The sequence below is a fragment of the Stomoxys calcitrans genome, chromosome 4 (genome assembly GCF_963082655.1).
Source record: "Stomoxys calcitrans chromosome 4, idStoCalc2.1, whole genome shotgun sequence".
NCBI lineage: Eukaryota > Metazoa > Arthropoda > Insecta > Diptera > Muscidae > Stomoxys > Stomoxys calcitrans.
In genome coordinates, this window is record NC_081555.1 from 37149535 (window position 1) to 37166036 (window position 16502).

The window sequence follows — 16502 nt, forward strand, 5'->3', positions numbered from 1 at the left end:
TGCACTAGCGAGGAGTAGTTGAACATGCCTTGTCTGAATGCACTTTAGACATTCAGTCCTTTTGTATTTCTGGATTACTATAGAGGTCTGAGATGACTGATTCGGGAGAACTCTCACTGAGGAGATTTTTACGGGTGTGCCTAAACCCAAGCTTCTTGTTTTATCACAGACATTGGCTTCTCTCTCTCGCTCTCTCTATCTCGCTCTATCTGACTCTCTCTTGTCATCTAATGCTACACTATACGTTGTCTCATGCCATTTATTTCTATCTAGAACAAATGAAATGGTTGCTGTTGTTGTTGTAGCAGTGTGTTGTGTTCTTTCTTCTATCTTTCGTCTGCTTGGATTTGTTGAATATGCAGATCCGCGAATCTTTTCTGGTATTTTCCTCACTAATGATTTCGACATTTGTGACTTCTTCAGCCATATAAAATTTCGTCTGTTACATTGAGCTAGACTTGACTGCACTTGGGACTACACTTTCTGGTATAAGAGAAGTTTCCCCGCTGTTCCTTAATAGAAAGTTTGTGGACAAGATTGTGCTTTGACGAAATTAAACATACATTAACACTTTCCAATCTCTTCATGCATATTAGCAAAAAAAAAAATCCAATTCCGGGTATTAAGGTAGCTGCAGGCCAACTATTTTCATACCCCCAATAATTATCAATTTGAAATGGATAGATGGATGGATGGCGGGCGGTTAAAGCTATGCTATAATGGCAGTGCAACGACAATAGACTACAACAATATTAAAATTGCAATTATTTTAATGAATATGTTAATCATGGCATGATCGATCATAAACTGTAGACGCTGTACCCTGGAATTATCAAAGATTAAAATGAAATCAAGCAATACATACAATTAAATTATAAATAAGTCCATGTGTCCGTCTTTCTGTCTATAGCTTGTGACAGTCCATCTGGTATGTTAGATTCAATCATCCATCAGTCCATTATCACTTGGTCATATTCCAACCCCCACCAGCCCATAATTACAACTTAGCAAAGGAGGACCTGTATGTTTATGTAAATATTCATATTTCAGCTGCTTTTGTTGTTATTGTCTTTCGACAACAACAATTAGATGTTGTTTGGTAGCCAACTTCATGGTCCCATGGACAGTTATGTGGTCAGATTTAAGGGGCTTTTGAGCTCAATTCATTTCACTTAGTTTCGTTTTTATTAGAGTGCTAATCAATGTGGCAATCTGGCTGGCCATAAAGTTGCCTTGGTTTGTTATTGTCCCAATGTGGGCCACCGTGTTAGTTGTGGGTTAGTGCGGTTTTGTTCCGCACCAAAATGTTTGTTTTTTTCCCCTTTGATTTTCGAACGAAATGGCCATGGCTGGTGGTATTTCTTTTATGGGTGTATTCGTATTTTCATATGAAGTTTGGCGGATTACATGGCAACTTTGTTGTGGTTGCACTTTTCATTTGTGGCCTCCGGTGAGTTTCGCCATGGAGTATAAAGGAAATTGTACTCCAACATGCACAAAAATGTTATCGTGTACCTACTATTACTCCTTCTATGTGCATAGGCACGCGTGCCCTAGCCACAAAACGTGACCAAAATTCGATTGCCACGGAAATTTATGAATGTAGTCCAATGCGGCATTGGTCAGTCATTTCGTCAGCAAAAACGCCATCAATGATGGGGGTTATTGTCGTTTGGCCTTTCAAAGAAATTACTTTCATGCCTTTGTAAAATGTTTCCCCAAAATAAAAAGAGACGACACTGAATGCATTATCAAGCTCACCTAGAATAAATGAAAAGTTTTCTGATTCTTGGAATAGACCAACATGAAGAAGAGACCAAAGTTTTAACAAATAAATATGTAAATGTCAGCAACCTGGTAATTTGGCTTGGCTTCGAGATTTCGCTTTGTTTGATTTTTTATTTTTTTTTTTTTTGGATCAGCATGAATTTAAGGTCTTTGGGAAAAGTTCTTGGAAAACCTCCTACTTTATTTAGGTGAAACGAATGGAGTAACATGAATTTTTCTTTTTAAAGTAGAACACCTGTGATGGCAAAGAGTGAGCCAAAGTAAAATCAAAATGAATTTGATGTGATCAAAAGGGGGAAAGCTAACCTTAAGCTGAAGGAGTAGATGGGCATAAGACCATTTTGTGAAACTAAAAGAGTTATCAGAACATTTTTTCCTTAAAAAGAGAAGGAAGTGTAAATAAGATTTATTTTTTTTAGAACATTTCATCACAGTTTAATTTTTGTGAGAATTTCAGTAAAAATTTTATTTTCGGGGGAAATTTTATAAAAATTTAATTTTTATAAGAAACTAGTTGGACAAGGCAAGCTCCGCTGCACCTTTTTTCACTCTCTTATTTTATCTTTGGGGGTGCTGGTATGGCCTTTCAGATATTCCGCCCCAATGTGGATATCATATTGGTACTATACTCCCAAATTTCTTTCATTTGAGCCTTATATTGATATGGTCGGTAAATATGTCCGGTATGGAAATTTTTTTTTTGGAGGATGAGGTAGTGCCCCATGTATGAGATTCGTGATGCCTTTCATTTGAGTCTAGTATTCTCATTATTGGTTTAAATTTGCATTTGGCGGGCTTCGGAGGTGAGGCGAACGCCCTAGACATCCCACCTCAAAATTGTATATCAAATTCGCCTTCTTCTCAAATACATATTGTGTGAGCCTCTTTATGCCATGGTAGGCAATCATGACGGTTTGAAGGGAGTTAAGGAGACGGACCCTGAAATAATATCAGCATAGTGCTAGAGCACGATTTTGTTTGAGCCCCATAGTGTCAAGCAATTTGAAGGTGGAAATCAAGATATTCAGGACTACGGGTCTCGTTCACATCCAAATTCTTATAACAAATAGCCGAATCGGCTCGCTCCGCTACGCCTTCTTTAACTCTCTAATATCTTTTTGGGGCGGGGACACTTCGCCCTGAATGTGGCAAGAACATCGGACAAAATTTAACGCGGTGGTTATCCCCTCTTAATGCTGGCGACATTTGCGAAGTACCATGCCATGCATGGTCATGTACACAATTCTTTCCAAAGAGGTGTAGCACTGTGGCACGCCTTTCGGACTCGGCTATGAAAAGATCCTTATCATTGCGATTAAACTTAAATCGAAAAGCACTTATTGTTGTATCAGAAGTTTAACCTTGCTCGGTTCTTAGGCAAATTTTTACTCTACTCCCAAATGTCTTTCTTTTAAGTAAATACCATTCATTTGAGTCCCATATTGTCAGAATGGGCCAATTGACCTATTTGACGTAATTTTAGGAGGAAAAGCGCCACCTAGATTTGAACGCAAATGTTAATGTCATATTCGTAATCTCTCTACCAAATACCTTTTATTTGAGTCTCATACAGATATGGTCGGCTAATATGCCTATTTGGGGGTATGTGAGGGTGGGGCTACCCCCCATTACTTGGACTATAATCTACTGCCGAATACTTTTCATTTGAGTCCCATATTGATAGGAACATTGAATATATCTGTTTACAGGAGGTTTGCGTTTGGGGCGGCCCGCTAGGTACCTGGACCCAAATTTTAATACGATGTTCGCTTTCTAGTCTCCAATACTTTCCATTTGATACCCATATTGTGCCTATCGGTCCACTTTTGATTTTGTGTGGCATTTTTTGAGGTAAGGGGGAGCGTCCGCTCCCCTTCCGATATCAAAAAAGTATATTTCCTTTCAGACCAACCTACACAATTTCGGAAAACTTCAAGGTAATCGGTCCAGCCGTTTTTAAGTCTATACGAAACAAACAAACAAACCGAGTCCCATATAGTCATTATTGGTTCATAAGTCCATTTGGATCGTTTTTGAGGGGTGGGGTGACCCCCTATACAACAATCTGATTTTGTATGCCATATTCCTAAACTACTCTCGAACACCTTTCATTTGAGCCCCATAATGACATGAACGTCAAATATGTCTGTTTGGGGGAGTTTATGGGGTTAGGTCGACTTCCTGGTTACCTGGATGCAAATTTTAATACCTCATTCGTACTCTACAGTTCAATACCTTTCATTTGATACCCATATTGTTCCGATCGGTCCACCTATGTGTTTGGGAGGTGTTTTTGGCATAGAGGGGAGGGTCCGCCCCTCTTCCGATATCAAAAAAATTATATAGCCTATGTTTCCTTCCAGGCCAACCATATAATCTGTAAAAATTTCAAGGCCAAATTTCAATTTGGAGGCCACCGTGGCGCAGAGGTTAGCATGTCCGCCTATGACGCCGAACGGCTGGGTTCAAATCCCGGCGTGAACATTAGAAAAAAATTTCAGCGGTGGTCTTCCCCTCCTAATGCTGACAACATTTGTGAGGTAATATGACAGGTAAAATTTCTCTCCACAGAGGTGTCGCACTGCGGCACGCCGTTCGGACTCGGCTACAAAATGGAGGCCCCTTATCAATGAGCCCAAACTTGCACTCATTGATATGTGTTCATGGGCAAAATTTGCATTTGCATGCAAAATTTCAGCCAAATCGGACAAAAATTGCGTCTTGTAAGGACTCAATAGGAAATTTTGTCAAAATTTCATTACTGTAATTTTGTTGTATTGTATCGGCTATAGGTCCATTAAAACACAAATATTTAAGGTTTTTTTCTTTTATTTTTCTCCAATATTTCGGTAGACTCCGTCTACCATTTTCAAGGCTAGTTGTATTTAAATAAAAAAAAACAGAAAAACACAAATTTTAGTAAAAACGAATCACACAATAAAAACAGAAAAACAATAATTTTTAAGAAACTTTAATTCCTATTACATTTAATGAGTTGTTACACGAACTATTGTCTGTTGGCAACTAAATGTTCTCTTCTGCTGTGCTTGTTGACTGTGTGGCGGTATACCTTCGCGCAGCTTTCTATATCTTTCTTGAAATTCATTCTCTCGTCAGGCGGTAAGTCGATGATATGCAACATCTCGAGAGTGAATCTTCGTCTGTAATTGTTCTCTTGAGCTAAGATGTCCACATCGTTGAGGTTTGGCTTATGACCAGTCAATGCACAGTGGGCTGCTAGTGCAGTTTTCTGCTCGATTGGTCTATTATTGGCTTTTTGGTCAGATTTATGTGCAGATAACCTAGTTTTCAATTTCGTCATGGTAGTGCCAATATATGCCATCGGGCATATATTGGACTTGTCGCCGTTACATCTAATTTTATATACCACGTTTGATTTTTCCTCATTTTTAATTTTACATTTTGTCTTGCTGAATAATTCATTCACAGTTTTGCCTGTTTTTAATGCGAGATGGTATTTGTCCTTGTCGTATAGATTTGATTTGCCAAATCTTTCGGAGAATCCTTGTATGTATGTTAGCGATTTATAAATTTTTCCTTTTGTAGGCTGCTCTCCGTCTATGATTTTTCCAAGACGTTCCTTGGCCTTGCCTAATAGTGAATTAATTGTCCAATTAGGGAAGTCGTTGGCTCTAAGAATTGCCTTTATTTTCCTCTCATTGTCAGGATGAAAGTCTGGATCACTAATGCTAAATACTCTTCTTATAAAATTCGTTGCTGTGTTTGTTATTACTCTCTTGTGGTGTTTAGAGTAAAAATTGATTAATCTTCCGGAAGCCGTCGATTTTTGATACCAATCTATTTTTAGCTGGTTGCCATGTCTATAAACTACCGAGTCCAAATAAGGTAGTTTGCCATCATATTCTTCTTCCTTCGTAAATTGGATGTAGTTGTTGAAGGAGTTCAGAGTCTTCAGCGTCTCTGCCACGTCTGATTTCTTCAAAATCGCGAAAATGTCGTCTACATATTTTGTCAATATCTTAGGTTTTCTTATTTTGTCAAATGTGTTATTGAGAAGTTCCTCCATTACGATGTCAGCAATAATGGGTGAAGCGGGTGATCCCATTGGCATTCCTCTAAGCTGTTCATACACCTTGTCATCGTATTTAAAATATCTGCTGTCCTTAATGCAGAATGTTAGAATTTCCTTGAAAATTTCCCTTGGAATATTGGTATATTTTTCAATCTCGTCCCATTTATTCTCAATTGTCTGGAGTGCTAAATTTATTGGAATACTTGGGAACAAGGACACCACGTCAAAAGATACTAAAACTTCGTCATTTTCTATGGTCATGTTCTTTATCTTAGCTTTAAAGTCCACTGCGTCTTTCACATTATATTTGGAATCCTTGGTGATATTTTTCAAAATATTCACTATGTACCTACATAGATGATAGGACGGCGCGTTTATTGATGAACATATTGGTCTCAACGGTGTACCTTCTTTATGGATCTTTGGGAGTCCATATATTCGAGGGGCCAATGCGGTCTTGCTGGTCAATTTATTCTTAAATACGATGACAAGGTGTATGAACAGCTTAGAGGAATGCCAATGGGATCACCCGCTTCACCCATTATTGCTGACATCGTAATGGAGGAACTTCTCAATAACACATTTGACAAAATAAGAAAACCTAAGATATTGACAAAATATGTAGACGACATTTTCGCGATTTTGAAGAAATCAGACGTGGCAGAGACGCTGAAGACTCTGAACTCCTTCAACAACTACATCCAATTTACGAAGGAAGAAGAATATGATGGCAAACTACCTTATTTGGACTCGGTAGTTTATAGACATGGCAACCAGCTAAAAATAGATTGGTATCAAAAATCGACGGCTTCCGGAAGATTAATCAATTTTTACTCTAAACACCACAAGAGAGTAATAACAAACACAGCAACGAATTTTATAAGAAGAGTATTTAGCATTAGTGATCCAGACTTTCATCCTGACAATGAGAGGAAAATAAAGGCAATTCTTAGAGCCAACGACTTCCCTAATTGGACAATTAATTCACTATTAGGCAAGGCCAAGGAACGTCTTGGAAAAATCATAGACGGAGAGCAGCCTACAAAAGGAAAAATTTATAAATCGCTAACATACATACAAGGATTCTCCGAAAGATTTGGCAAATCAAATCTATACGACAAGGACAAATACCATCTCGCATTAAAAACAGGCAAAACTGTGAATGAATTATTCAGCAAGACAAAATGTAAAATTAAAAATGAGGAAAAATCAAACGTGGTATATAAAATTAGATGTAACGGCGACAAGTCCAATATATGCCCGATGGCATATATTGGCACTACCATGACGAAATTGAAAACTAGGTTATCTGCACATAAATCTGACCAAAAAGCCAATAATAGACCAATCGAGCAGAAAACTGCACTAGCAGCCCACTGTGCATTGACTGGTCATAAGCCAAACCTCAACGATGTGGACATCTTAGCTCAAGAGAACAATTACAGACGAAGATTCACTCTCGAGATGTTGCATATCATCGACTTACCGCCTGACGAGAGAATGAATTTCAAGAAAGATATAGAAAGCTGCGCGAAGGTATACCGCCACACAGTCAACAAGCACAGCAGAAGAGAACATTTAGTTGCCAACAGACAATAGTTCGTGTAACAACTCATTAAATGTAATAGGAATTAAAGTTTCTTAAAAATTATTGTTTTTCTGTTTTTATTGTGTGATTCGTTTTTACTAAAATTTGTGTTTTTCTGTTTTTTTTATTTAAATACAACTAGCCTTGAAAATGGTAGACGGAGTCTACCGAAATATTGGAGAAAAATAAAAGAAAAAAACCTTAAATATTTGTGTTTTAATGGACCTATAGCCGATACAATACAACAAAATTACAAGAATTTTAAACCAGGTCAACAATACCCTAACAGAAAATTTCATTACGATAGGAAATTTTGTCAAAATTTCATTTCTATGGGAAATTTTGTCAGAATATCAATTTTATGGGCGAATTTGGGCAAGATTTCATTTCAAAGGGAAATTTTGTCAAAATTTCATTTCTCTGGGAAATTTTGTCAAAATTTCATTTCTATGGGAAATTTTTTAAAAATTTCATTACGATAGGAAATTTTGTCAAAAATTCATTTCTATTATGGGAAATTTTGTCAAAATTTCATTTTTATGGAAAATTTTGTTAACAGATCTTTTCAAAGGAAATTTTGTTAAAATTTAATTTTTATAAGAAATTTGTCAAATCTTAACTTTTAAGGGAAATTTTGCCAACATTCAATTTTTATAGGTAATTTTGTCAAAATTACATTTTTATGGGAAATTTTGTCATAAAAATTTTTGTCAATATTTAATTTCTATGGGACATTTTGCCAAAACTTAATTTTTAAGGAAAATTTTTGTCAATATTTAATTTCTATGGAAAATTTTGTCAAAATTTAATTTCTATGGGAAATTTTGTCAAAATTTCATTTCTATAGGAAATTTTGGAAAATTTCATTTCTATAGGAAATTTTGGCAAAATTTCATTTCTATAGGAAATTTTGTCAAAATTTCATTTGTATGGAAATTTTTGTCAAAATTTCATTTCTATGGGAAATTTTGTTTAAATTTAATTTCTATGGGAAGTTTTGTTAAAATTTCATTTCTATGCAAAATTTTGTAAGAATATCATGGGCGAATTTGGGCAAGATTTCATTTCTAAGGGAAATTTAGTCAAAAATTTGTTTTAATGAGAAATTTTTGTCAAAATTTAATTTCTATGGGAAATTTTGTCAAAATTTTATTTCTATAGGAAATTTTGTCAAAATTTCATTTCTATAGGAAATTTAGTCATAATTTCCTTTTTTGGGATTTTTTTGTCAAAATTTCATTTTTATGGGAAATTTTGTCAAAATTTAATTGCTATGGGAAATTTTGTTAAAATTTCATTTCTATGGGAAATTTTGTCAAAATTTCATTACGATAGGAAATTTTGTCAAAAATTCATTTCTGTGGGAAATTTTGTCAAAATTTTATTTCTATGGAAAATTTTGTTAACAGTTCTTTTCAATAGGAAATTTTGTTAAAATTTAATTTTTATGGGAAATTTGTCAAAACTTAATTTTTAAGAGAAATTTTGCCAATATTTAATTTTTATGGGAAATTTTGTCAAAACTTCCCCTTTATGGGAATTTTTGTCAAAATTTAATTTCTATTGGAAATTTTTTTAAAATTTCATTTCTATGGGAAATTTTGTCAAAATTTCATTTATATGGGAAATTTTGTCAAAATTTCATTTATATGGGAAATTTTGTCAAAATTTCATTTCTATGGGAAATTTTGTCAGAATTTCATTTCTATAGGAAATTTTGTCAAAATTTCATTTCTATAGGGAATTTTGTCAAAATTTAGTCGAAATTTCCTTTTTTGGGATTTTTTTGTCAAAATTTCATTTTTATGGGAAATTTTGTCAAAATTTAATTTCTATGGGAAATTTTGTTAAAATTTCATTTCGATGGGAAATTTTGTCAAAATTTCATTACGATAGGAAATTTTGTCAAAAATTCATTTCTGTGGGAAATTTTGTCAAAATTTTATTTCTATGGAAAATTTTGTTAACAGTTCTTTTCAATAGGAAATTTTGTTAAAATTTAATTTTTATGGGAAATTTGTCAAAACTTAATTTTTAAGGGAAATTTTGCCAATATTTAATTTTTATGGGAAATTTTGTCAAAATTTCATTTTTATGGGCGAATTTGGTCAAGATTTCCTTTCAAGGAATTTTTTTTTAAAAATTCCTCTATATGGAAAATTTTGTCTAAATTTAATTTCTATGGGAAATTTTGTCTAAATTTAATTTCTATGGGAAATTTTGTCAAAATTTTTATAAAAAATGTTGTCAAAATTTCCTTTTTTGGAAAATTTTGTCAAAATTTCCTTTTTTTTTTGGAAAATTTTGTCAAAATTTCCTTTTTTTGGGAAATTTTGTCAAAATTTAATTTTCATGGAGAATTTAGACAAAATTTACATTTGGAAGGGAAATTTTTGTTGTGGTTAAAATTTCATTTTAAGTAAAAGTTTGTGAAAATTTTTTATAGAGATATTTTTCCAAAATTTCGTATCTGGATTTTTTTTTTAAATTTCATCTCATATTTAAAAATATTTTTTGGCTTAATTTAGGGAAAATTTGTCCAAATTCTTGACATTTTGTCATTTCTTGAAGATTGCTTGGCAAAACGGGTCTTGTGCACATTCAACCACTTCAAATTGGATGGGTGGTTGCATGTAATTTGATGAAATATAGACTGGAGCACTCTCCAACCATTTGTACTTCATCTCAATTTGAAGCATGCAAGTTATTGAGATATTTTTTTTTTTGGGCAATTAAAATCTCAAAGCCATTCGTACAAGGGCTATTTAATTCAATACCAGCCATTAAGATGTCTCTACCTCACCCATAACAACCAATAAAAATGACTTTATTTACAAGTTCAACAATTATTAAGAAGTTAATGAATAAACTTAGCCAAAAAAAAAAAGACCCTAAGAAACAGGATGGACATCCGCCACAGACTCTTTGAAGATGATTTGTCCAAATGAACACTTTAATTTGCCTCATTGATCATGGTTTTTTTGGTTATTATTTCATACTTCTGGCCATTAATTAGACATTTCTCCAAACTCGAATGAAACAAAACCAGCAGCAAGGTCGTCTGTCTGTCTGTCAATGGCTTAAAGTCTCAACTAATTCCCTTTCAAACAAACATACCGTCAACATCCATCATAACTCCATGGAGCGGTTAAATCTGACAACGTGGTTTCAACGAAATTCAAAATACAACGACTGGAAATCATCATCAAACTTGGCGTTAATGGCTCATCAACAACGCATGCGCTCTTCTCTCAGATATGGGGGGTTTCTAACGTTGTAGGCCAGTGCTTTTTTTTTTCTCGAAATTTTGTTGGTGTTTATTTTAGCGTTTAGTCTAATAGGCATCTAATGGAAATAATCTTTAACTGCAATTTAACTGCCTTTTAATATTTCATGGTTACGTTGGTTGCTGGAGGAAGACGCACAGCAAATGCTCCTCTGTTCATTGTTTTAGTTCTGTATACTGGACGCATCTCATATGTAAACTTTGATTTGTAAATATTAGCAATGGCATATGGGCATATGGTTTTGGTTTTGTTTTCTTGGATACGTCATTTTTGTTGAATTAAATCAGACTTACCATCTCGTCAAGACTCTTCAAATCATTTGTGATGATTTGTGGTTGTGGGCCGTACATTAACATGGGACCTTGATCGTCATCATCTTCATTTTCGCTATCACTGTCATCGAAAATGTCAGTTTCGGTGCCAACGGTCTCTGTTCCCACGCCAATGTCGGTCTGTGTGCCATCACATTCGGTTTGTGTGCCACAGCCAATGCCATTGGCCTTGTTGTCAGCGGCTATCTCTCGATCAATTTGACGTTCCATTTGAACCAACATGGGAGCCAGCATACCTGTTCAAATGATGTCACAAAAAGAAACAAAGAAGTTGAGAAAGGGATTAAAAGTGATGTAATAGGAGAATGAATAATAATATGACACTTTGGATTTAAAGGATTTGTGGTTTTAGAAAGGATTTTCTTTAGGGGTTAAAAGGCACAGTGTAGCAAAATTGGGAAAATTTCCTATAAAAATTAAATTTTGACAAAATTTTCTAAAGCAATGAAATTTTTACAAAATTTCCCATAAGAAAGGAAATTTTTACAAAATTTCCCATAAGAAAGGAAATTTTTACAAAATTTCCCATAAGAAAGGAAATTTTTACAAAGTTTCCCAAAGAAGGGAAATTTTTACAAAATTTCCCATAAGAATTGACAAAATTTCCTATAGAAATGAAATTTTGACAAAATTTCCTAGGGAAATGAAATTTTGACAAAATTTCCTATAGAAATGAAATTTTTTAAAAAATTTCCCATAAGAAAGGAAATTTTTACAAAATTTCCCATAAGAAAGGAAGTTTCACAAAATTTCCCATAAGAAAGGAAATTTTCACAAAATTTCCCATAAGAAAGGGAATTTTTACAAAATTTCCCATAAGAAAGGAAATTTTTACAAAATTTCCCATAAGAAAGGAAATTTTTACTAAATTTCCCATAAAAAAGGAAATTGTTACTAAATTTCCCATAAAAAAGGAAATTGTTACAAAATTTCCCATAAGAAAGGGAATTTTTACAAAATTTTCCATAAGAAAGGAAAAGTTGACAAAATTTCCAATAGAAATGTAATTTTGACAAAATTTCCTATAGAAATGAAATTTTGACAAAATTTCCCATAAGAAAGGAAATTGTTACAAAATTTCCCATAAGATAGGAAATTGTTACATAATTTCCCAAAAGAAAGCACATTTTGACAAAATTTCCCATAAGAAAGGAAATTTTTACAAAATTTCCCATAAGCAAGGAAATTGTTACATAATTTCCCAAAAAAAAGGACATTTTTACAAAATTTCCCATAAGAAAGGAAATTTTTACTAAATTTCCTATAGAAATGCAACTTTGACAAAATTTCCTATAGAACTGAAATTTTCAAAAAATTTCCTATAGAAATGAAATTTTTTAAAAAATTTCCCATAAGAAAGGGATTTTTTACAAAATTTCCCATAAGAAAGGAAGTTTTAAAAAATTTTCCCATAAAAATGGAAATTTTTACAAAATTTCCCAAACAAAAGGAAATTTTTACAAAATTTCCTAAAGAAATGCAAAAAATTTCCAATTGAAATTAAATTTTGACAAAATTTAAATTTTTACAAAATTTCCCATAAGAAAGGAAATTGTTACATAATTTCCCAAAAGAAAGGACATTTTTACAAAATGTCTCATAAGAAAGGAAATTTTTACTAAATTTCCCATAAAAAAGGAAATTGTTTCAAAATTTCCCATAAGAAAGGGAATTTTTACAAAATGTCCCATAAGAAAGGAAATTTTAACAAAATTTTCCATAAGAAAGGAAATTTTTATAAAATTTCTTATAGAAATGCAATTTTGACAAAATTTCCTATAAAAATGCAATTTCGACAAAATTTCCCACAGAAATTTAATTTTGATAAAATTTCCTATAGAAAAAATTTGAAAAAATTTCCTGTAGAAATGAAATTTTTTACAAAATTTCCCGTAAGAATGGGAATTTTTACAAAATTTCCCTTAAGAAATGGAATTTTTAATGCATGCAATTTCGACAAAATTTCCCACAGAAATTTAATTTTGATAAAATTTCCTTTAGAATTGAAATTTTGAAAAAATTTCCTGTAGAAATGAAATTTTTTACAAAATTTCCTGTAGAAATGAAATTTTTTACAAAATTTCCCGTAAGAATGGGAATTTTTACAAAATTTCCCTTAAGAAATGGAATTTTTACGAAATTTCCCTTAAGAAAGGGAATTTTTACAAAATTTCCCATAAGAAAGGAAGTTTTACAAAATTTCCCATAAGAAAGGAAATTTTACAAAATTTCCCAAACGAAAGGAAATTTTTACAAAAAAGAAATGCAACTTTGGCAAAATTTTCTATAGGAACAAAATTTTGACAAAATTTCATTTAGAAATGCAATTTTGACAAAATTTCCTATAGAAATGAAATTTTGACAAAATTTCTTATAGAAATGAAATTTTGACAAAATTTCCCATAAGAAAGGAAATTTTTGCAAAAATTTCCAATAAGAATGGAAATTTTTACAAAATTTCCTATAAGAAAGGAAATTTTTACAAAATTTCCCATAAGAAAGGAAATTTTTACAAAATTTCCTATAGAAATGCAACTTTGACAAAATTTCCTATAGAAATTAAATTTGACAAAATTTCCTATAGAAATGAAATTTTTACAAAATTTCCTATAAGAAAGGAAAATTTTACAAAATTTCCCTTAAGAAAGGAAATTTTTATAAAATTTCCCATTTGAAAGGAAATTTTTACAAAATTTCCCATAAGAAAGGAAATTTGATATGTGAGAAGTTTACGCCTGTTCCTTATAGGAATGTTCATGGGCAAAATTTGCATTTGGGTGATCTTGCATACATACAAGAAGGTCTCCTCAGACATAAAGGGTGATTTTTTAGCTATTATCTTTTTGGCAACACTGGTTGAAACAGTTCACGCACGTTTCGTGTTTTGTTTCAATGTCAAATATCTTCAGTTTGGTTTATAATTTAACCATGAATCGTCTTAGAAACGAACTACGCTGGCAAATTATTGCATTTTATTATCAAAATGCGTGCTCTGTTAAGAAATTTCATCGCGCTTGCTCCATTTGGCGACGAAGCTCATTTTTGGCTCAATGGGTACGTAAATAAGCAGAATTGTCGATTTTGTAGTGAAGATCAGCCAGAAGCATTGCAAGAAATACCAATGCAGCCAGAAAAAATCATAGTTTGTTGCGGTTTATAGGCTGGTGGCATCATTGGGTCGTACTTCTTCAATGAAGATGCGAATGGTAACGTAACTGTGAATGGTGAGCGCTATAGTGGGATGATATTTTTTTCCCCGAAATGCAAGAGCTTGACTTGCATGACACGTGGTTTCATCCAGACGGTGCCACATGCCACACAGCACACGTAACATTGGATTTATTGAGAGGCGAGTTCGGTGAACATTTTATTTCACGTTTGGGACCGATCAATAACAAAATTTCCAATAGGAATGAATTTTTGACAATATTTCCCACACTGTTTTTTACACCCTACACCACCACTGTGTTACAGGGTATTTTAACTTAGTTTTTACTTATTTATGATTAACAACAAACAGTTGATACTTACCGAATTTCGCTCCTCTACGGGCAACTTCCAAAAGGCATAAAATTACATGTTTCTCGTTTTTTCTCATAATGAGGTCGTCTGTTTCGAATAAGAGGCACTCTATAATTTTAAGGCTTTTTCTGCAATTACACAAAAACAAAGAAAACAAAAACACAAAAGATTTACAAATCGGTTACAATAGTAAAATGAAGAAGAAGAAGAAGTAAGGGAAGACGGGGTACGAGTGCCTAAGTTATTATCAACAAATCAATCATGTTTTGTAAATAAAAACAACGTGAAATCAAATCAAACGTGGTCTTTTTTTTTCTTGGGAGTTTATCCAATGAATGAAGAAATAATGAATGAGGATGGGTAGGTAGGCAAGTAAGTCTTTTTGTGTTTATCTCCTACAAAAAGATTTGGAAATTGAAATATTTCGCTATGCCCCGAGACCGTTGAAGGTGTTCAATTTCAAAATGTTCCGCTTGGTTAAGAGTTCTTTTGAAAAAATGGAGTGAAGTACATTTTGGTGTTGTTGGTATACGGCCGGGGAAATTTGGCTAGAGGAGCATGGATGACTTGGTCGCTCCTTGCTTCTGTCCGACTGTCTGTCTGTGGTGGCTGCCTGCCACCACTTAGATGTCCGTCCTGCTGTCTGTCCGTCTTCGGGTTTTTCTCTCGAGGCATTCATGCATTCATTGGCTCATTATTAGTTTTGGGCTCACTTCAAAGAGATTTGGGGTTGGCGTGCGTGATGCGTTTATTATTTAACATTAATTTGCTGTGAATGAATTTTACGCGGATACGGTTTAATTTCGTTGATCTAAATTTAATTGAAATTTTCAGTCTTTAACGCATATCTGCCGCTGGCATTTTTTTGCTCTTCTCACTTGGCCACTTGCATTTCGCTATGGCTGCCTAGCATTTCCTTTCGTTCTGCTTTTATGCTGACTCTGCTGTCTTGCTGCCACTGAGGTTCGTCTAGCTTTTGAATTCTATTGCCAAGAATTTCTACTTGTTAAATTCTAGTTGAAAGTGCAATGATCGGCGGGAATGTTTGCTGGCGGATTATTGCATTTCACTTTTTGGCCAAGCAGAGGATTATGCCATTTGCCAAATTAGTGTAATTGAAAGTAAAAACAAACATTAGCCAAGAATGAAAATTGTAATTCCGGTCACACGCAATCAAAGAGGTGGGATCATAGCACAAAAAAAAATGTGACTAAAGAGTTTGGCAAAAAAAAAAAAAAAAAATAACAAGTAAAAACGCGTAAGTTCGGCCGGGCCGAACTTTGGAAACCCACCACCTCGGGTATATATGTGAACCACGTTTCGTCAAACTCCGGTGAAAAATGCATACCTTATGCTATACAGCTATATCGAAATATGGTCCGATTTGGTCCAACCGCCGACCAACCAATCGATCTGAACCATATACGACAAGGATGTCGAAAAGCCTAACATAAGTCACTGTGTCAAATTTCAGTGAAATCGGATTATAAATGCGCCTTTTGGCAGCTATATGCAAATCTGGACCGATCTGAGCCAAATTGAAGAAGAATGTCTAAAAGACTAGCACAACCCACAGTCCCAAATTTCGGCGACATCGGACAATAAATGCGTATTTTATGGACCCAAAACCTTAAATCGAGAGATCGGTCTATATGGCAGCTATATCCAAATCTGGACCGATCTGAGCCATATTGTAGAAATATGTTGAAGGGTCTAACACAACTCACTGTCCCAAATTTGGGCAAAATCGGACAATAAATGCGCCTTTTGTGGGCGCAAGACCTTAAATCGAGAGATCGGTCTATATGGCAGCTATATGCAAATCTGGACCGATCTGTGTCATATTGGAGAAAGGTGTCGAAGAGCCTAACACAACTCACTGTCCCAAATTTCAGAAAAATCAGATAATAAATGCGTATTTTATGGACCCA

At 33.8% G+C, this 16502-nt stretch overlaps 1 protein-coding gene across 2 annotated transcripts in view; it reads right to left on the minus strand.

Moving 5' to 3' along the window:
* The window catches only part of LOC106086413 (GAS2-like protein pickled eggs), a 525402-nt gene that overhangs the window by 79869 nt on the left and 429031 nt on the right, over nucleotides 1-16502 (minus strand). For both annotated transcript variants that reach the window (XM_059368231.1, XM_013251093.2), the window contains exons 4-5: nucleotides 14581-14699; nucleotides 11011-11285 (exon numbers count right to left, since the gene is read on the minus strand). In XM_059368231.1, the coding sequence (XP_059224214.1) occupies nucleotides 11011-11285; nucleotides 14581-14699 (394 nt within the window). The remainder of the gene's footprint in view (nucleotides 1-11010; nucleotides 11286-14580; nucleotides 14700-16502) is intronic.